Source organism: Rhagoletis pomonella, unplaced genomic scaffold, assembly GCF_013731165.1.
Source record: "Rhagoletis pomonella isolate Grant_MI unplaced genomic scaffold, Rhpom_1.0 Rhpom_scaffold_00049, whole genome shotgun sequence".
Taxonomy (NCBI): domain Eukaryota; kingdom Metazoa; phylum Arthropoda; class Insecta; order Diptera; family Tephritidae; genus Rhagoletis; species Rhagoletis pomonella.
In genome coordinates, this window is record NW_023458603.1 from 49787 (window position 1) to 71862 (window position 22076).

Below are 22076 nucleotides of genomic sequence, written 5' to 3' on the forward strand. Positions count from 1 at the left end.
ACCAATTAACGTAAAACTTAAACTTGTAAAGGCTCTTATCGTTCCTCAGATTTCTTACTTTGAGCTGATATATGGTAATCTTAATTGTGAATCTAAAAATAAATTAAATTTAGCTCTAAACAATGATGTTGCCAGATTTGTATATTTTAAACGAAAGTTTGATCATATTTCGTTGTATGTAAATAATTGTCTTGGTTTCAGCTTGGAAAACTACCTTACTGTCCGCAATATTTTATTTTTATTTAAAATAATAAGATACCGTCAGCCTGGCTATCTTTTTCAAAAATTGAGCTTTGTTCAGTCATCTCGCACGCATAATATCATTGTTCCCAGATATAAAACATTAACAGCCTCTAGATTGTTCTTTGATAGTGCTGTCAGACTGTGGAATTCTTTACCAGTGTCAATTAAATGTATAGAATCGACTAGATGCTTCAAAACGGCAGTTACAAACCTCTTTGTGTAGTATCCTTTCTTTTCTCTTGTTTTCCTCTTTTCTAGTATTTGTATTACTTTTCTGTTATTGTTAATTTAAAGCTAAATTCTAGCCATCGTTATTTTAAGTAAATTTTTGTGATTAAATTGTCAAATATGTACATTGAAAAGACTTCATGTCTTACCGTACTATATCTTAAATAAATAAATAAATAAAAAATAAATAAATTAATTAATCAGCTTTATCTTGTCATCATTAGTTCCTTAATCGGTTATGTAGTTCATAAGATATTAATATTTCAAAATATCGAAAAATTTAACTTAACCTCTTATAACGTCTTAATTTTTTACTTGCGCTAAATAATTTTGCTCTATCGAGTTACATTTTTGGTTTGTCTATAGTTACAAGGTCCGTATTCTAGACTTATTGTAAAAATTTAATTTCAAATTTGTCATCAGTAATGAAAACGGAATGCCAATCACCTGACACCGAAATTTGACGACAGTCTTTGACATGCACTGCGATATCGACATTTGGTCTGTTTTTAAGATTTAATGAACACGCATTTGACACCAAATAGCTGTCAGATAAAGGCAGTTTTTGATGTCAGTGATTTTGACTAGAGAGGGAGGCGCAGGACCCACGGTACTGATTTCAAAATGGCCGGGATGGGTGGCGTTGGGCAAACGAGCGGTAAAGCCAAAACAAATGATGACAGATCATTCATCGTATGCATTCACCATCGTCATCGCCAGTCAAAGTGACGATACGGCCATCGCCCGCGATGTTGCTGCCGTTCGTCGACGATGACGATGACGATAACGATATTCAGCATAAGGCAGATTATCTTTTTTATTACCCAAAAATTAATTTAAAAGACATGTGAATCTTTCTTACAGGTCTATTATGCACCGGTAATAAAATCTTGTAACCGGTAAAGAAAGTTCGTGTTAAATTTTAAACCCTTTAACCCATCTCATAATCTGGTAGCAAAATATTGCATGGTGAAATATGCAATGCCAGAATTTCCACAAATCATCATAGCTGAATTGCTTAATATTTTAACTGCATTACCAACCTACCTAGAATCGCGGCGACAAGAACTAGTCACATTTTTTGGTAACAAAATTTTCCGGTTACAAAACCTTCGGTAACGTGCAGTATATACCTGTTAGTGGTAGATTTCGGGAGCCACGGGACCCGCGGTACAACTTGGAAACACGTCAGGATGGGCGAGTTCGGGACTTAAAAATTGAATTTGGGGATGGGCGGGATCGGGGTTTGAATATTTGGTCCCTTGCCCATCTCTAGTTTTGACCTAATGAAAACCAAGCACAACATATATTTGTTTGGCTATAACTAAGCGTGGTAATCGCACCGAAGCTACTGGACTATTAATTTTTGAACTTAGAGTATCTTTCCAACTCGCCCTAACGTACCACCCTAATGGCAGTGAATTAAAGCTCTCTAAAAATCATTAAACTATTGCAAAGGAAGTTTTCGTATTATTCCAGTACAACTATATTAAAAGAATTCTTTTTTATTGCCGAATGTAGGTGCCAGCGAAAAATATAAAAAGGCGACGGGCCCATAGGAGCGGCCAAAAAAATAAGAAATTCAAAATTTTCTTGCGAAAATATTTTAGACTCAGGAGTGAACGGCGCACTTTTTTTCTTGTAAGGTGGTACAGTTTAAAGTATATACGTCATTTATGGCCAAAGACAGCTCTATTGTGCAATAAGTCTAAAAACTGCTTTTTGAAAAATTATGCTTTTTATTTAATCAGGTACTTAAAACTACTTAATACAATCTAAATAATACTCGTATAAAAACTTAGTGTCATAAAAGCCGTTAAAAGGCTCGTGATAAATGTAATTGTATAAAAAGTCAAAAAACTCATTTAAGCCAAAGCAAAGAACCACGACACCATGTCGACGATGCGCTGCCAAATGCGCCTGATAACTCTCATGCCATTTCAATAACATTGGCTGCCGTCTCCGCTGTGTTATCCAATTCATCTATGTCAGCTGGAGTGGGACTTTGGGTGCTGGTGGCTGTAGCAACTATGGGCTTTGTTGGTGGTTTTGTTGATTTTATTAGCATTGTTGTTGGTGTTAGAGTTATCACCTCCAAAATGTATATTCACGCCATAACTGGGATACACCTCTGGGCAATTTTCTTGATCAGCGATCAGCAGGAACGATTGTGGTAAATTATTGTCATCCATAATTTTCTTAGCTGTACTCACAGCTTCAGGTGAAGGCTTACGTTCGCGGGTCATTATCCAAAGTAGTTCTGAAACGGGGAAAATATGTACATACATACGTAAGTGAATAAAAATTTTTAATATTTAGAAATAAGAGTTATTAGGGCATAAAACATAGTTAAGGGGGAATAAAAATCAATTCCTCAAATTTTGTATCGATCTGTAAATGAATTCACTGGCGCTTCTTCGCGAGAAATAGAAGTGAGAATATTGATTTCGACGCCGAGTTCCCAGGAAATTTGCGATTATCTCAGTGGGAATGTTATAAGAAACACCATCAATATGAAGGAAAACACCGCCCGTATATTCCCTCTTAAAAAGGGATTTCATAATCTCTTCACGGCAGCATAGAGGTGATTCCATAGATCATGGAGTAGGCTTGCTAATTTAGGAAAAGGAGTCCTGTTTACGATGTGAAGCTCAACTTATCTTCCAAGGGTGAGTAAAAGAAACTTTGGGGTATACATGAGAATCCCTCCCTTCCTTGGGCATAAAAGTAACTCTGACCACCCTGTAAACCTTTGGTGATAACCTCTATCCTTTTTACCAGAAAAGGTATGAAAGTATCTAAACATACATCTCACGTACTCGCAGAAGTTTATCCGTGACACCATCTCGGGGTTTCTTATAAATTCCAAATATATTTAATTTTATACATATAATTTGTGCATTAGGGTCCATCCCTCGGCATACAAAAAAAAAAATCCAGTACTGGTTTTCCTTCGAAATAATAAAATAATTTTATGCTAAGACTTCCGCTTCGGAAAATAATAATTTTAAATTTACGGGAGCTGTACCAATTTGAAAATAGCTCTAAAAATTTAGTTTTTTATATAAAATAAGTTTTTCAAGACATTTTTTCCAATGATAGAAGAGTTAACCATTAAAAACGTCTGCACAAAAATATTTAAAAGTTTTATCAACGGAATCAAATAAATTAAATTTTTTTGTATGCAAATTTTAAATCGGTCGAAATAAATTTAAATATTTTTTTTTCAAAATAAGGCGGAAGTCTCAAAATGAAGCAAATTTTATAATTTCGATGGAAAAACAGTTTTTTTTTTGTAGTGAGAGTGATGCGCCCTAATGTAAATATCAGAGCTGTGTAATGATTGAATCAATGGAGTGTGCATTCTCATTTTTTTCGTTTCAAAAATGTGATTGTTTGATTTTAAAAATTTAACAACCACTCTTGAGATTGGTTACAAATTGTAAACACAAAATATGTAGTGTGTTATGGAATGGTTGACACCCATTCACATAGAGAATGTGAATGCAAAAAAAAAAAAGTCAATCATGTATGATTGGACGTTTATGGGAATGCAATCTGTCATTATCATTCAGTACTAATACTATTTGTTGTATCAGGGTTGAAATTTTTGTACTCAAAATGTGCAACCCGAAGATTACCATCTCCCTTAAAATAAGTAAACAAATGAATATTTGGTGCTAAAATATTTTTCTAAGTGTTTGGCCGAACTTCTGCTCAAACTTGAGGCATGAGTTCTGATTTTATAAGAAGAGTTTTCAAGGCAGAAATATACTCGAAGGTTTGCCGTTGCGTGCCGAAGGACGACTGCTATTTATGATCTGACCAGGTATTTAACCATGGTCCTATGGAGTGGAAGTACGCACATGTAATCACTCTGCTACAGCGGCCGCCGTAAATACATGCTATACATATCGTCGTTTAAAGTACAAAACCGCGTATCAAGAAAATGCAAAACCGCGTAATTGCATAAATTATTTTCTAGAGGGTAGAATCACCCATATTTCAAAATGGTTCTCTTTTTTATAAAGCAAACGTATTTCTGGCTTTCAGGACGAATGGATAAGAATTGAGCCAAGAGCTTTTGTGAGCAAATCCAATTTTTGGCAGCAAATGTCAGTTACGCGGTTTTGCAGAATGACGATACGCGGTTTTGTACTTTAAACGACGATATATATGTACACATATTAGATTATTTATTCTCAAAATGCATGAAAACTATAGTATGCTTGCAAACAATTAATAACATTTTGTGATAAGCAGTTTTACAAATGTATTTGCACTTCAAATTTGTATTTTAATAAAGTATTAATTAAATAAATTATTATTGTCAATTATTATTTTAATAAATAGATATAAAGATATTTATACTTGGCAACTCTTGGACTTTTCGTCATTTGTAACAAATGACAGATGTAAACAAAATAAAAAAATAATTGTATTTTTACAAATTTAAAGCAAACGGGCGTTCTTTACAAAAAAATTTAGGTAGGGATCGAATTGCGCATATTTTTTTTACAATATCAAGTGCCCACAAGAAGTGTTAAACCATCAAATAGCTTAAAAAACGCTTTCAAAAATTCGAAACGAGAGTGAAGTGCAGTGTTCAATTGTGATCGAAATTGCAGGCAAAATTTGTGCGTGTGTAATTAATGTTTTACTTATTTGAAGAAATGTTGCCCGTTGTTATTAAAAATAAGCAAACCAAGACCCCCGCTTTCCACTGGTGGTTACATAATACTTGAATAGCTCCTTAATTAACATGTGTTTGTTTTGAGCACGCACGGCCAGTTAAACAGGCATGTCTGAATCGATTTCCTTCATCATTCTTAGCAATTTGATGTGCATTTTTATTGTTATGTGTTGCAGACATTTTAGGAACTAAATAGGTTCTAAAATCTCTGTACACAAGCGCACTTATTTTTAACAGTTTCCAGTTTATGTAATATTAATCAAAACAGCTTTTATTTATTTTATGTATTATGTGATTTCTGGAAGCGTCGAATACAAAAAAGGGCTGTGACCGGGTTTATGTAATTTGAAATTGTACTGATGATTACTAATAATAATAGAAAGGCGCTTACCTATCGACACAACTAAAAATTTCATATATTTCAGTAGAGCCAATTAAAGATTTTTTGTTTCGTAATTTAGCAATAATATGCCTTGGAACGTAATTATTGCGGATTATATGCAGTCATACTGTAAGCTTTCAAATTATGTATTTTTCTAAACCTAAAATTTTGATTTGTGCCGTTATTGCAGAGGACCATCGACATATGTTAGTGTTTGGCCGAGCTACTCCTCCGATTGTGGCATGCGCCATGTTGTCGCACAAAGGGGAGGGACCTACAGTTTTACGCCGACTCCTGCCGGGGGCCGACCACTACTACAAAAAACATTTTCGTTTTTATGTTGGCCGGAACTGGGCTCGGACGCTCACCCTGCGGAATGGTAGTGCGCACTTCTAACCACTACACCACAGCGATCGCTTAATTAATTTTAACCATTAATCGCGATTAACCATTTATTCGTTAATTTTTAGTCATTCATAGACTAAAATTTTGTCGACAATACTCGCATAAGATAGTCCCAAATTTTCACAAAAGAGAAAAGTGATTTTCTTCAAAACTTTTGAATGACGTCTTGACTGAACTTACTAATTCGGAATTTATACTATTACTTCTAGAGTAGGCTATTCATAAAGTCTGGGTAATGAAATAAAAATGTTTCTATTATATGTTCCATATACATTAGGAGACTTTTATTGTTTAATTTATTTTTTGCACATAAACTTGTATCTTGAACTTCTTTTTCCAAAAAGTGAGGATGTCAAAATTTCAATAGATATCGGATGTACGGTAATTTTCCAAAGAGATCTCCTAATAGATAAGTTCATGAAAATTATTCCAAACGAAAACTTAAAATTGATAAAAAAAAATAATAAATAAATTTAACTAATTTATATTAGAGGTTTGAAGTTTATCCCACTGTAAGTATGAAATATTCAGCTATGTGTTTGCATTGTCACTTTCTCGTAGCCATATCAACAGCCTGACAATTAAGAAGATTGTGACGTTTCATGCTACCATACGCAATATCTTAAATCCTTCAAATTTTATTATTAACCTTTCGTTTGTTAAAAACATTTTCTTCGTAGATTCGAAACTTGATCAAGCAAAATTGCCTTTGTTTTTGACTAAGAGGTGCTCAATAAGCTCAGAATTGTAGTTCTCATTTGCATACATAACAATCAATTATTAATTTTTGTTTCACACCAACTCCAATATTGAATAGTAAAATATATTTTAATCTTACCCAAATAAACAACGATTTAGTTCAATGGTCAATCACATATAGAGTATAGGGTGGTACTGTGTTAAAGTTTTAAAGTTTTTAAACGTAAAATGACGGCTAATACCTTTAGCGTTTTGTAATTTAACCAAAACTCATTAGCATCTACTCAAGCAAGGAATTATTTACTTTTCAACATGCATTAGCAGAGTGCACTTCTCTTTTGTTTACAATTTGGTTGTCAACCACACTACATTGGATCTTTTGACACATTTACCAGAATGTACCACCAGGTATCTTCTGACAAAGAGATGACCTTACTTACTCTCTTATTTGTCCTCTCAGTTGCCAGAAAACCAAGTACGATTTCCGGTAAAATCTGGAAATTCTGGTAAAAAATGGTAATTTCGGACTCATGCGGGTTCACAGCTAAATAATATTGGGAATACTTTTGAGGTGTTTGAAGAGGGTTGCGACCTGTTTGAAACTAACTTTATTTATAATAATCATATTTTGGCCTTGACACTTTTGCTAAGTTTAGGCCGAGCTTCTCCTCCGATTTGTAGCGTGCGCCTTTGCTGTCACACAAATGGGAGGGACCTACAAACTTACGCCGACGCCGAACGGCGATACAATTTTTATGATGAGCTATTTTTTTTTTATTAAAAACACTAAGATTTTTAAAATATTTTCACTAAAATTTTATCAACCTAAATGTAAAGCTTATGCGAAGTTATCTAATTTAATGTAAATTTTAAACATTTTCAAGATAAAACATGAATTATATTTAAAACGTAAATGTTAATACAACTGTTTTATATATAATCCCAAACATATGATATAAAATCCCCACTACCAAAAAACTTAAATTGGGTAACGCCGGTTTGAATTTTTACAATTGAGCAATTGTCAAAAATCTTCCTTTTTATCAGAAAGTTATTTACCAGGGTGTCTTTGAACTAATGATTGGTACTGAGTTAAAGAATGCACACACATAAAAGATTGCAGCCTTTTCAATACTCATTCAGTGTTAAACCTTTTTTTGATTGGGCATTGGTTTTTTCAATCTTGCTATGAATATGTTGATGTGTGAATTCATAGCTGCTTTGAGAGAATGGAAAATTCAAAAATTTTAAACCTGAATCCTAAGCGAAGAATAAGTAATGAAAACTGGATAGAAAAAAATTGTTGATTTAAAATTGAAAATGATTTCACACTTACACAGCACTGATTCATAACAGGTGCCCATGTACTGAAAAGATTAAAATTTTTTGAAATTATTTCTTGTTCAACATATGAAGATATGCATGCATGTATGTATGTAATTTACTTACAGCATCAGCATTAAAATCCTTGGGCACTTTCACCTCTGGACAACTGCGCGGAAATGGTACTTGTGCCACTGCCAGTTGGGCGATTAACAGCAAACATGCTGCGTAGAAACTGTAAAAGAGTGAATGTAATTACGTATCATAATTATTACAAAAATACATATTACAATTAATAAATATGTATATTTTTATAAAGATGCTAACATTATACAGAAGTATGTATTACGTGCGCTTAGCCAATCAACTCTTTTGTTATTCAGTATTATTCATGGATCTTTACTGTCGCTGAGATTCCGAAATGTATGTGGAACAAAATTCTTACCCATAAATCTAAGCCCACACAAATTTTGGGCTATTTTGGCTAGTTTATCAAACTACTTTTATATTTTTTGATAACTAAAACAACAATTATAAGAAGACGCATTTCATGTCACCGCGGCCACCGCTGTGCGTGACTTCTCAGGATTTGGATGAAAGTTGAAGACATTGAAGGTCTAGGTGACATGAATATACGTGCAGCATATTTTGCCGATATGACGTAGGGCTGCCTATTTACACAGGACTTAAATTTTAAGAAAACGTCAGACATACCTTTCATTAAAGTGCTGTATCTTGGAAACCTTTTAACGAAACTTTTATTATGGGCTTTATTTGTACATTTTTTAAAATTTTTTTATTTTTTTTATTTTTATTTTTACATAAAAACATTCTCTATAATGTCAACTTGAAGTACCCAAATGGGCGTAATGGGCTATTTATGCGTATGGACTCTAGATAGTCTAACGCTCAAGCAATATGATAAATAGACATTGAAATTTTATGAAATTGTATATTTTTGAAAGAGGAAAGGTGTGTAAAAAACAAAAACAATATGAATAAATGATATTAACTTTACTAAAGGTCTGAAATCGTGAAAATCCTTTCAAGAAAATGGCAGAATGGAACTTTGTTGCAAGTTCACATGGGAAACCCGCTTACGACGTGATTGGAGGAAATTTTAAGAGACTAGTCTTCAACTCCTGATGTTACAACAAATTCGTACACTCGAAGCCCTCTACCAATGTTATATGTTTCCAATGGGATGCCTGTAAAAAATACCTGCAACTAACTTTTCAGTGGACTTTATTTCGACTATGGCTACGTGCCAATTACTTTAGTCCTATTTTAAGCTAGTTTAAATGGTTAAATAACATCAAGTAAGGGGACTCCATATCCTTATTTAACGAATCTTTAAATCAATAAATAATTTTTTTCTTTTTAGAAAACTACGCAAAATTAATTTTTTTCTGAGGCTTACGCAAACTAGGGATATGGTGGGAATAGAATATCTGTCATGAAGAACAGCAAATTGATCCGAAAATTATCAAAGAATATGGCAAGTTTAGAAAGAGTGAAGCACGCTATAACAAAAACTCGCTAATTACAGAAAATCATGCGATCCTTCTTGACTTTTGCCGAGTTTTATATACAACTGAATCCTTCCCCTACCGCGTTCCAAGATAAATCATAAAAATATAATTTATATAATTTTTGCAAAACTCATGAAAGCTCAATAAATTGGCATAAAGATTTTCAAACTTTTCAATACAAATTTTTTTCGAGTATGGAGATCTGTAGTCCATTAAATTTTAGTACCCAAAATTCAAGCTGGAAGTATTTAAAACTTCGCGCGCGTTGATTTTTGAGAATTTTTTGGCCGATGGTGTTTCACATTTTTTCCATTAAGGGTACTTTCGAAATTGAAGAAAATACGTAAAAAGGTTGCCAAAAATCAACGGTAAGTCTTAGCTGCTTTAAACTTGAACTTTTTTGAACTAAAATTTAATGGAATATAAATCAGCATACTCGAAAAAATTCTTAAAAAAAAATCTGATTAAAAACATACAAATCTTTATGAAAATTTATTGAACTTTCCTGATGGTTGCACAAATTTTAGAAATTATATTTTTATGTTTTTTATTGTAATATGAACCATATTTTTTAGCGGAAAACAGTTTAAATAATAAAGTTGTTGCATTCATTGTAAAAAATTCTCTTTGCTGCCAACACTTTTTTCCGGCAATGTACATATGTACATACATGGACGCTTAGGAGATTACATCAAAAACAATAAATTTCGAGTGCATAGAATTTTTTAACTAACCTAATTCGAAGCTGGAACTGCATATCTTTTATTGACTTAATTTTTTCGACAAAAAACTAAGTTCGATATGGTTTTTGATTAACTATATTAATTTTTTCCTCGAAGATTTTAATTTACTTTCGTATTATTTCACTTTCAGATGAACATAAAAAACGCCAATGAGTTAAAAATTATTTTTTTTTTATTTTAGTCTACTTTTTCAATGAAAAAACGATGCTCGTTGGATTAAAACAAAAATTGTTCACATCTACTCCTAATTGCTTCAAAGTAGTACAATAAACCGTCCCGTAACTAGCCTGGCTAATTATGTTTCAGAATTGAAAAGTTGAACGCGCCACTGCCGGAAATCAACTGAAAGCTCCTCATGCTACTTGCGCATAATTTATAGCCACATCCAATAAAGAGCAATAGCAACAACATCAATGTGCCTTAAGTGTATAGCCGCGTAACGTCAATAGAATTGTTTATTTGATTAAACACATAATCAAATAAAACCAAAATGATTAATAAACAAGTAAGAAAGTCTAAGTTCGGGCGGAGCCGAACATTAAATACCCGGCGCAAGTATTAAATATATGTTTTTTCACCTTTCCGAAACCTTCCGCTAGATGGTAAGCCGGGGTGTATCGATTTTGAGTAAATTAGCGTCCTTCAATTTCGAAATATTGAAGTTTCAAGCATTTCTGAAATTTACCGTTATATGTAAAGCGGCCTCAATTTTATTTCGCTTTCAATAATTTTCTACGTTTTGCTTTTTTGTGGCAAGCACAATAACCACACCGAGTTTGGTACAAATTGGTAGAACGGTTACCGATATACTTATATGTGATCATAACTGGGCGGTGCCACGCCCATTTTCCAAAATTTTACCATAAACGTATTTCTTGGCAAAGAATTGTTGCAAGCATCAATTTTGGATAAATTAGCTTCAATATTTACTGATTTATCGAAGATTTTGTATTTCTCTAAATTACCGTTATATGGGATGTGAGCGTGGTTATTGTCCGATTTTAAAAAGTTTCGGCGATTTTTTATGCTGTGCCAAGGCCAACAACTGTGCCAAGCTTGGAAGAAATTGGTGCAGCGGTTACCAAGATAAACACATGTAACCATAAGTGGGCGTGGCTACGCCCATTTTCCAAAAATTTATAATATTCTTATTGTTCGTCTAAAAATTATTGTAAATATCAATTTTGAGTGAATATCTCCAGTAGTTACTAAAATATCGCAGTTTTCGTATTTCTGAAAATTACCGTTATATGGGAAGTAGGCGTGGTTATTGAGCGATTTTAAAAATTTTCGGCCATTTTGTATGTTGTGCGAAGGCCAACAACTGTGCCAAGTTTGGAAGAAATTGGTGCAGCGGTTACCAAGATATATACATGTAACCATAAGTGGGCGTGGCTACGCCCATTTTCCAAACATTTATAATATTCTTATTTTTCGCCTAAAAATTATTGTAAGTATCAATTTTGAGTGAATTATCTTTAGTAGTTACTAAAATATCGCAGTTTTCGTATTTCTGGAAATTACCGTTATATGGGAAGTGGGCGTGGTTAAAGTCCGATTTCGCCCATTTTCAATACCAACCTACCTTGGATTAAGAGAAACCTATATACCAAATTTCGTTGAGATATCTCAATTTTTGCTCGAGTTATCGTTTACACGAACGGACGGACAGACGGACACACGGACGGCCAGACAGACATGGCTTAATCGATTTCTTTTTTCATCCTGATCATTTATGTATACATTTGTCTATATCTATCTCGATTCGTTTTGGCTGTTACAAACAACCGTTATGTGAACAAAATTAATATACCCTTGTGCACAAGTGCGCTCGGGTATAAAAAAAATCTACGTATTTATTATAAACAATTTGTAAAGAACCGATGGCTATCAATGCATCTCGTTTTACAAATTTATATTGTATAAGTACAGCGTAAATATGTAAATATATTTATAATTATTACGGACTTATGTCTACGTTTGCAAGCGGATGTTCCCATATCAGAAACGGTTGTCAGTGCAATCATTTCTACTATAAAAAAAAAACTTCAAAGCAATATTTACTATTCGTTATACTACAATTGTCCCATTCACAGATTGAATAATTATTTTCGACATTAATAACGAATTCACAGTTAAGTAAGTGATAAAAATCAATTACGTGACATTCTGACACGGGATATGGCTAATAAGAAAAATAAAAAAATTGGCTAAAATAGCTTAGCAAATGTTTAAATTTTTCTGTCTGTACTTTGAAAAAGTTTAAAAAATTAGATTTTTTTATCTTTTTTCAATTCAATTAGCGATTTGTCTCCGGCAAAAAATAAGAGCAAAAAAAACATAATCAGCTATGTGGCAGAATCCGACTCAGGATTGATTTTTGTCTGAAATAAAACCGATACCTCTTTCATTTGATGTCATGAAAATCTATCGGATTTCGATTTTCCCAACCTGAGCAAAACCGATATTAGGATCACCTATTTGCATATTAGGTATGTTTTCTTTCACGATGGTTTGTACAAAAGAGTGAAAGTTTGTGCCGAATACCGATCTCGAGGGGAATTACAAGTTTTTACTGGATGAAATATTTAATTTTTAGAACTTTAAATCGGCAAAATATAACCACTAAAATGCAATTTCAGTAAACTTTAAACTTCGTGCAACGTTAAGTCTTCTTAATTTTTATATTTCTCGCATTGCATCCACATGAACAAATTTATTATGAGTTTAGTGTTTTTCTGCACGTAAACAATCCTCAGTTCAGAAATGCGTTATGCCTTAGTCTCTTGTTTGTAAACTATAATTTATAGAAATGCCCTAAGCATTTCTCCTGATTAATTTTTAACTTCGAAAGAATAATGGGATCAAAAGGATCAAATTAAAGATCTTGAGTAGCACTAAAACGTACAACAACAACAAAAAGTGCATATTTCAAACCAAACCGCTTCCAAACCAAAACCGAAATGAGAACAAAATGCTCGAGAACGTTCTTAATGGGAATATATAAGAACAAAACCCTGCGGAACGTTCCCAAAGATAATGAAATGCAAACAATACCTTCTTGAACATTTCTAGGAGAATAAAATGGGAATAAATGTCTGCGGGACCTTTTGGCAAAGAACAAAACGGAAGCAAAAGTCTAAGGAACTTTGTGACAGAGAACGAAACGGGAACAAATATTCTCGGACCTATTCACGAAGAATGGGAGCGAGAGCAAAATTTTTCATATAGCGCTCATTAGATTGAAATGTTTGAGTAGTAAAATTAATAAACAAAAAACTGAAACATAACTATGCAAATTAAGTCAATGAAAAACTTAAGATAAGAACTTGTCTGCACAGAAGATTAAAAATTGTTCCATAAATGGACAGTTCACCCTAATGATGAACCATCTGGAATGATTTTTTATCTCAACACGCAGACGCCTCTCGCATTCTTAACGTTAAGTTCTCAACACGTTTGTTCTCTAGAAAAACGTTCCCCAGACTTTTGTTTTAATTTGATCCTCCTTGAAAATGTTCTCGATACTATCGTTTTCATTTTGTTCTTATTGGAAATGTTTCGTTCTAATTATGTTCTTCTTCTTTAGGACGTTCCCTAGAGTTTTGCCCGCATTTTCTTCTTTATGGAAAGGTTCCCGAACCTTGTTTTTGTCATTTAGTTTCCTTTTGGTCCTTTGTTGGAATGTTCATTTTGTTCTCGTGCAGATCTAAACCTCGGTTTCTGATCCTTTGCCTACATATGTATGTTAAAATTTTGTGTTTCATAACGCGTCTGGACAAAATAACCTAAAGGAATTTTACAAATGGCCGAACCGTACCCAGGAAATGAAGCATACGATTTTGTGCTCTATTTTTATGTTTGTTATGCGATGGGCAAAGAGAATGTATGTATAGAAAGCTTAAAAGAGCTTTGCCCGCGGGCAGTGTTCGTTGCCAACGCAACCCGAAAGTTATATTAGAAACGGCAAAATTTTGTTTTGAACATAAAAATCGATAATATCGGACTGCGCGACATCTAGTGAAAAAATTTGTCGGATTCAAATCCGATACCGAGAACATCGAATGACATAACGACGTATAAATTCCCAAAGAAGGTTTTTGATAGTTATGGTGAAAAGTTACACGATTGAGCATGCAATATCGATATTTAGATAGAACTGACTACCAAAATTTTATTATCAATTCGTCACGTGTTCGTTAGTGAAAACTTTGACAGCATTGTGCTCATCATCATCATCTACAGCACAAAGTTCAGCAGGCGGCAATGTATCCACAAAAATTGGGGTTTGGTGGTAGTTTTAACTCGCGGCGGTGTCGTCGGTCCACACTTATTTGAAACTATAGGGGTATTCTCGAAATCCTGCAAAGCCGTTGCACGTAGCAGGAATGGCACGGATTTCATAACTTGCAAACACACAACAACAAAATACATAGGAAACAACATTTCCTATCGCTGCAAAGTATGCAACGTCGAAACCCATGTATATATTTTGCAGCAAAGCATAGCAAACAAATGCGACCCTGTGCTATTTGTTTTGTTGTTGGAATTGCTACAAGTTCTTCTCATTTCGCCTACTCTACTTTTTTTGTCGCTGTATCTCGATGACGGATGTATAAATACGTGTTTAATAGTGACATCCACAAAATGTACAGGCAAATTTAAGTCAACCCGTCTCATAGGCCCTATCAAAGGATTCTTTTTAGAAAGGATCCACATAGTAGTATACAAGATTTTCAGTTGAGGACGGTAACGTTTGGAGTTAATTGTGCGCCATACTTGGCAATTAGGATTCTTCGGCAGTTAGCTCAGGATTCTCATGATTCACATCCACTAGTGGTTCAGATTTTACGAAATTCTATGTATGTAGATGACGTTTTAGCGGGATTTCACGATGTATCCACAGCTTTACAGGCACGAGACCAGCTGCTGGAAGCACTTGATAGTGCAGGATTTTCTTTGAGGAAATGGTCTTTAAATACAAAGGAGATCCTCATGAGTATTTATTAAAGAGAGAATTTTTAACTTTAGATGAGACAAGCACAACAAAAGCACTAGGGATTAGATGGAATGCTAGATTAGACCATCTTTAGCGTTCAGACCCTCCCTTAAAAGGATAGCTACACTAAACGAGAAGTGTTGTCAACGATAGCGAAATTTTTTGACCCAGCTGGTTGGCTAGCTCCGGTGGTGGTCATAGCTAAAATAGTGATCCAACAAATTTGGTCAGATGGTACTCTCTGGGATCAGCCTATAAGTTCTCTAACACTTTTGAAATGGAAAACCTTTGTAGAAAGTTATAGGTATATCGATGTCATAAAAATCCCGCGCTGGGTAAATTTCACCATTGAGTCACCATTCGAAGTCCATGCCTTTTGCGACGCGTCGGAAAAGGCATACGCGGGGGTGATATATTTGCGGGTAGAAAACCACGGTACAGTGTCACACCTTTTATTAGCAAAAACTAAAGTTGCACCAATAAAAACTATTTCGCTTCCTCGTTTGGAGTTGTGTGGGGCGGTTCTAATTGTCGATATGCTTAGGTCTCTTCTAAATGAACTTCCTTTCTAGGTGGAAAACATATTTTGCTGGACAGACTCAACCATCGTTCTCTCGTTGCTCAAAAAGCAGCCCTGCTCCTAGACCACCATTGTCGCAAATCGAGTAGCAAAGATATAGGAATTAGTCGGATTTAGATATTGGAATCACGTGGACTCGAAGGATAATCCAGCAGATCTTGGCGGCAGAGGAGCATACCCTCAGGACTTATGCGCAAGTGAGTTGTGGGGGCACGGCCCTTCCTGGTTAGGTAAAGATGCAGGGCAATGGCCATCAATGGATGACGACCTGGACGATATCACGATAGAAGCAAGGAAAATAAAGGCGCACGCTTCGCTTGTGTCAAACCATGAGGATCCCTTAGAAAGATTTTCATCTTTTCCGCGCGCACTGCGTGTTTTAGCTTACGTCTTCCGGTTTTACAACAGGACTAACCGGCACACTCGAAGATTCCACTCGTATCCATCGCTAGCGGTTTCGGGAGAGGAAATCTCGAAAATTCGTAATCGGCTTATAATTCTGTCACAGATGAAGCATTTTTTGGAAGAACAGAGATGTCTGACTTCAAAAACTCCAATTTCGCCGAAAAGCAAAATTTTAACCTTGAATCCCTTCTTAGACTGTCAGGGTATAATGAGAGTCAATGGTCGACTCGCAAATTGGCTTATTTTATCTTATAATGAAAAACATTACATTCTTCTACCTTATAGTTGTTCGTTCTCAAGGTTGTTAGTTCACTTGATCCATAACATTTCTCTTCATGGAGGAAATCAATTGATGCTGCGGCTGCTTCGCCAACAGTATTGGATTCCAAAGGCAAAGAATCTCATAAAGACTGTCATTCATAACTGCAGAACTTGCGTCATTCATAAAAAGCGGAATCAATCCCAAATCATGGCTGCCCTTCCTGAAGAGCGAATGACCCTTTCCAGGCCTTTTCAAAATACTGGAGTCGATTTTGCCGGCCCATTTGATATTAAGAGTTTCACTGGTAGAGCATGTAAAATCACCAAAGGTTATGTTTGCATATTTGTATGTTTTTCCACAAGGGCAATTCACCTGGAAGGTACAAGCGATCTGTCCACAGAGACCTTTCTTGGCGCATTCTCGCGATTCATATCTAGACGAAGCTGCCCTCAGCAAATCTTTTCGGACAATGGGACCAATTTTGTAGGTGCGGCAGCTAACTTGAAAAAGGAATTCAAGAAATTCCTAACCACGTCGCGGGAGTCTTTGTGCAATATGTACAGTCATCAGGAAGTGTCTTGGAACTTTATCCCTGCCGGCGCTCCTCACATTCGAGGACTATGGGAAGCTGGAGTCAAAAGCATCAAATTTCATTTTCGACGTACCGCCGCTTCTCAAAAATTCACCTTTGAAGAGTTTCAAACCCTACTTTGTCGTATTGAATCCTGTCTAAATTCTAGGCCGATATCGCCCAATTCCAACGACGCCGCAGATTGTGCAGCCCTCACACCTGGTCACTTTCTCACGCGTGGTTCCATACTTTCTCCCCCCGAACCCTCCATAGAAGCAAACCCAGTCTCGATAATTAATCGGTGGCAAAAAATAAAGGCTCTTAGCCAGCAACACTCTCTTCGATGGAAAGAGGAATATCTCAAAGAACTCCATAAACGCTACAAATGGAAATCCCCTCAAAAAGATATCGCCGTCGATGACCTAGTTGTAGTTCCCCATGAAAATCTCCCTCCTAACGAGTGGCGCTTGGGCAGAGTCGCAAAGATTTATAAAGGCTCCGATAAAAGAATTCGTGTTGCAGACATTCGCACACAAAAGGGATTGATAACGCGACCTATCGTGAAGTTAGTGGTCTTACCAAACTAACCCCTCATATCAATACTTTCCCTTTTTTTGTGCCGCTTTAGCATCAAGACCATGGAACTAGTAGATCGATCGACACCATCATCGCCACGCGCCTCGCCTCCACTGCCACCGACAGATGCCTCCGCCCAGCGCGCAGCCAGGGAAGGCAGGTCCAAATGTAGAGTTTGTCACCGGTCGCATCCTCTCCGGTATTGCAGGCGATTCTTAGATGCCAACTATGAGCGCCAGCTGCGCCTTGTGCTTCTCCATCGGTATTGCTCGCGATGTTTAGCCCACTCCCACACGGCCAAGAACTGTCTGAGCAACGGGACGTGCCAATATTGTTGCATGCAAACCCCCGTCTTTCTCCCTGACGCCAACTTCCCCTACTTTTAACGCAGCTTTCGGGAACAGTCACCGTTCTAACCACCGTGGCGGTTTACCTACACATCGGGCCTCGGAAATTTTTAGCTCGGGCTCTGATAGACCCTTGCTCGCAAACGAGCAAAGTTTGCCACGCGCTGGTGCACCGGCTCCGCCTAAAGACGGTGCCCGTGGCGAATATCAGCATGTGCGAGCCCCACGTAAGCTCGTCAAATGATGCACATGTGCGATTCTCCTTGCCGGCGAGGGTACTGTCGGAGATCGGGTTGAAAACTCCCGCTCGTCACCTCAGCTCGCCGATCCTGGCTTCCACACTTCCTCTGCCGTCGCCTTGATTTTCGGTGGGGATGTATATCTTAAAATAATAAGAGGCGAACTTATTGCTTATCTTGGGTTTCCTACCGCCCAGAACTCTATTTTCGGATGGGTCCTTTCTGGCCCATGTGCCCTTTAAGGCACAGCGACCCCTTACTGGGTAAATTATATAGTATTTTTAAAGTTGGCATTTAATTGGAACTGAATTATTTGAATAAATGTAAAAAAAAAACTAACACAATACAGTTCAACAATTTAATATTTTTTGCACGCATCCTAGTTTTAAGTATCGTACTAAATTTGAATTTGTATATATTATATTTCAATCTCTAGCTAAACCTACTTTTTAAGTAATCTAATTTGAAGCATCTTGCTATTCCTCAGTATTGCAAGGCTGGCGGCAATGTTGCAGCCAAAAACCTTCAATAGTTGGGAACCACTGGTAAGTGTTCTGCACCGTTGTTCGCTGCAAAGCTACACCGCTGCGGGAAAACTACCGGTGGGCTTCTTTCGAAGTTCAAGATTATTTAATGCGATGTTCGGTTTGAACTGCGGTTCTTTTGGATGCCAGACCGACAGCAGCATTGAGTCAGCGATCACTATTTAAGGTAATATCCACAATACATATGTATATTGTGAACATTCATTCCTTTGTCCTACTTTGCTTATGTATATAGTATTTGAGTAAGGCATATAACTTAGTATATGCGCTTGCAATAAACCATCTTACATACATATATACTTATTCTAATACAAGCGTTTATATTTCTTTTTTTTCCTTGTGATACATCGTCGTGAGTTCGCACCGGCGTACGTTGGTTTTGCTTCTCAGCAAAACGCATTCCTTATCGCAAAGTTATTTTAAAGCACTCAGCATATTATTAATTTCAAGTATTATGATTTAAGCTTGAGAGTGAAAATTATTCCTATATATTCTCACTAAGGCATAGGCATACTCATTACAAGGATCTTTTCGACTTAATTATTTTCACGTTCTGCGAAAGCTCGGCGAATGGCGGACTCCCTTAACTGAAGTTACATTGATGAGGCCTAGTCAAATTACTAGTGATGCCTTTGTAGGTGGTAACAGCAGGATGTCGCTTTTGGTGAACGAGGCAAACATCATTGAAATGTATTCATAAGATAAAAGTACGGTTAATATCTGGTATATGCTCTCCAGCAGATATTTTCAACATCACTTTTGCTCTCACTTCCCCTCGGGCTACTAGAAGGCTATTGGCGGTCTGGGTTATTTTTTCAGCCAAGGGCACTCCGAGCCAACATACCTATGTATATATAAAGGTCAGATGGCTGATGGACCAAGTCGGCTGGAGAGTCGCTGAATATCCTTCTGAATACTCACTTCCCAGAACGCAGGGTCGATGTAGTGGAAACCGCGCGCCAAACCATCTACCAACCAAGAAGACAATAATTCCCCGAGGCGTATCAGACTTCTATTCACGATACGTGGGCAGTCACATAGAATATGCTCTGGGGTTTCTCCACAAGCTTACGAAACCTGCAGCCCATCTCTTCAAGTGGTACCTAAGCTGGCAGGATCCCGACTTCATCCAGGAAGGAGTAATAGATCTCTTTGATCGTCTCATTCCCTATGACTTTCGTCAGTGGGCAGCAACCTGAGATTCTACCCAGCTCCTAAGCAGTTCTGCAGTGTATCCTTAAGGTGTACCGCAGAAAGGTTCGGTACCATCCAAACAGATTTGGGCTCCACGTTTTGCGAGACAGTTTACCCTTTCGTTGCCTTCAAACCCTTCTTGCCCGGAACACACCACAGCGTTACGCTATTATGTGCTCCTAGGTGGTCCACAAGCCTTGATATCATTTTAAAAACTCCAAGCCTTTAACAATGCCTTACCACCCGAGATAATATTTATTCTGAACCTGAAGGACAAATTTCTACGAAGGCACTCGGGAATACAGACTTCGACTGCGAAGACCAGCGCCTGGAATGTGGTTGGGTATGTGCCCAGTGGCAGACTTTTCTGCAATCTTGGTGTAGAAAGAATGGCTTGAAAACCTCTATATCACCCCGAAGGTCTTCACTTTTCATTCTAATCGAATTGGGCAGCAGGCCACTTTTTCAAACCGAAAAGACAATTGAGGAATGCCTGTAATGACACCAAGGGCATCCGTTGGGCAGGTATGCATAGCTCCGGGTTTTACTACCGTTTTGAAAAACCAATACGTTAGTTTGGGGGATATTCGCCAAGTCTTATCACAAAGTCCCGAAGAAAAACATCATGACAGTATTTTGCTTTGTTTTTCATTCCATACCTAACTCTAGCATAGCATTAAACATTTTAACACTATTTAGATTTGCAGTTAATATTTTGAGCAAAAGTAAAAAGGTACGAAATTTAAGAAAAAGCTTTAAAAAAGCTAGCTAAACAGGATTTTTCCGGCTAAACCCAAATAAAAAAGCTAAACCTAATCGGAAAATAGCTAAAATGCCAACACTGCTCCTCACACGACGATAGTGGCAACATCGATGATTTTCGATAGTTTTAATCGATAATATGGATGGTTTAATAGGGTGGCCCGTTAAACGGAAAAGGGATGTACAAATATTATTTAGGTAGTAAAAAAAGAATTACGTAATTGTATTATGAAAATAAATGAAAAGTTGTATTTTTTTAGCTTTTAAATCCGTTCAATATAAATAATATGTCTAAATAAAATAATATTTGTTACCTTATCTGCTTGACACTTGAAAGCCAGTAGTCTAATTTACTTTCCTAAGCAACTTTTTCCTAATATGCTCGAGGCATAAATACATTTATACATACATATTTGTTCAAAATTAACTACGATAAGGAAACACTTGTTAAATCTTTTATATTTCCTAGAAGAACCCCTGTTTTGGTATGGCTCTAGACTTACTTATTCTCACAGTTACTCTATGATACAAAAATAGAAGGTAGTTTAACTAAAATCATGCTACCAGAATCATTAGCAGCAACATTTTTTTTTCTTGAAAAAGTAAAAAGGAATTTTGAAGCTAGAGAAGTTGGATGAAAATATTAACCGCCCAAACCAGATTTTTCTTGATAAATTATTTGTAAAGAAATTCTATCAAGATTTTTATCAAGTAAAAGCCTCCCATCGCATTCTGTGTCAATATTTATAAAATAAGAAACTCTACGATTTCCTCATGAGTGGAACTGATTTCATTGTCACATGTGTAAGGCTTCCTGAAGTGGGCCCCAAATTTACCAAGATTAGATATTTTTCAATGATATTCAGACACTGTAAATTTTGTTGCAAAATTCCAAATAGTTTTTTTTTTTTAAATCAACAATTGAAAATTTTTGCAGTGTTTTGGAAATTTTTATTTTTCTTTGAAAGTGCCCGAATATAAAAATTTTTTTGGGTGCAGATTTAAAAAACATTAAACTATACAATCAAATTATTTGCGTTAGAAAAATATATTTTTTTTTTTGCTTTTCAATAATTTTTTTATGAAAAATTTAACTTTTAAGCAATTTCTGCGCCTCATGGACGAAAACTTTTAACAACAACTTCTGTAATAAACATTTCTGCATTTATCTATTAAAAAAATGAGTGCATTTCGATATAGGTTGGTGAATTTTTATTTGCCAGCGTGCGCCCCGACTCCCGCGGGCATGAATAATATGAATTTAAACGCAAAAAAGCTTTTGACTGCCGTAGCCGAGTAATTTCTGTGTGTCGCAGGTTCACATGCCGGCACATGCAGTATTTAAATC

The 22076-nt window shown here is 36.0% G+C and overlaps 1 protein-coding gene and 1 pseudogene across 1 annotated transcript in view; one reads left to right on the top strand and one right to left on the bottom strand.

Annotated features, from left to right (window-relative positions):
* Nucleotides 1-2401: 2401 nt before the first annotated feature.
* On the bottom strand, nt 2402-16925 carry LOC118749790 (annotated as a pseudogene).
* Nucleotides 16926-17703: 778 nt separating this feature from the next.
* Nucleotides 17704-22076, top strand: part of LOC118749792 — a 20888-nt gene continuing 16515 nt past the window's right edge. Inside the window, exon 1 of the mRNA XM_036484570.1 lies at nt 17704-17797. Within this exon, the coding sequence (XP_036340463.1) occupies nt 17704-17797 (94 nt within the window). The remainder of the gene's footprint in view (nt 17798-22076) is intronic.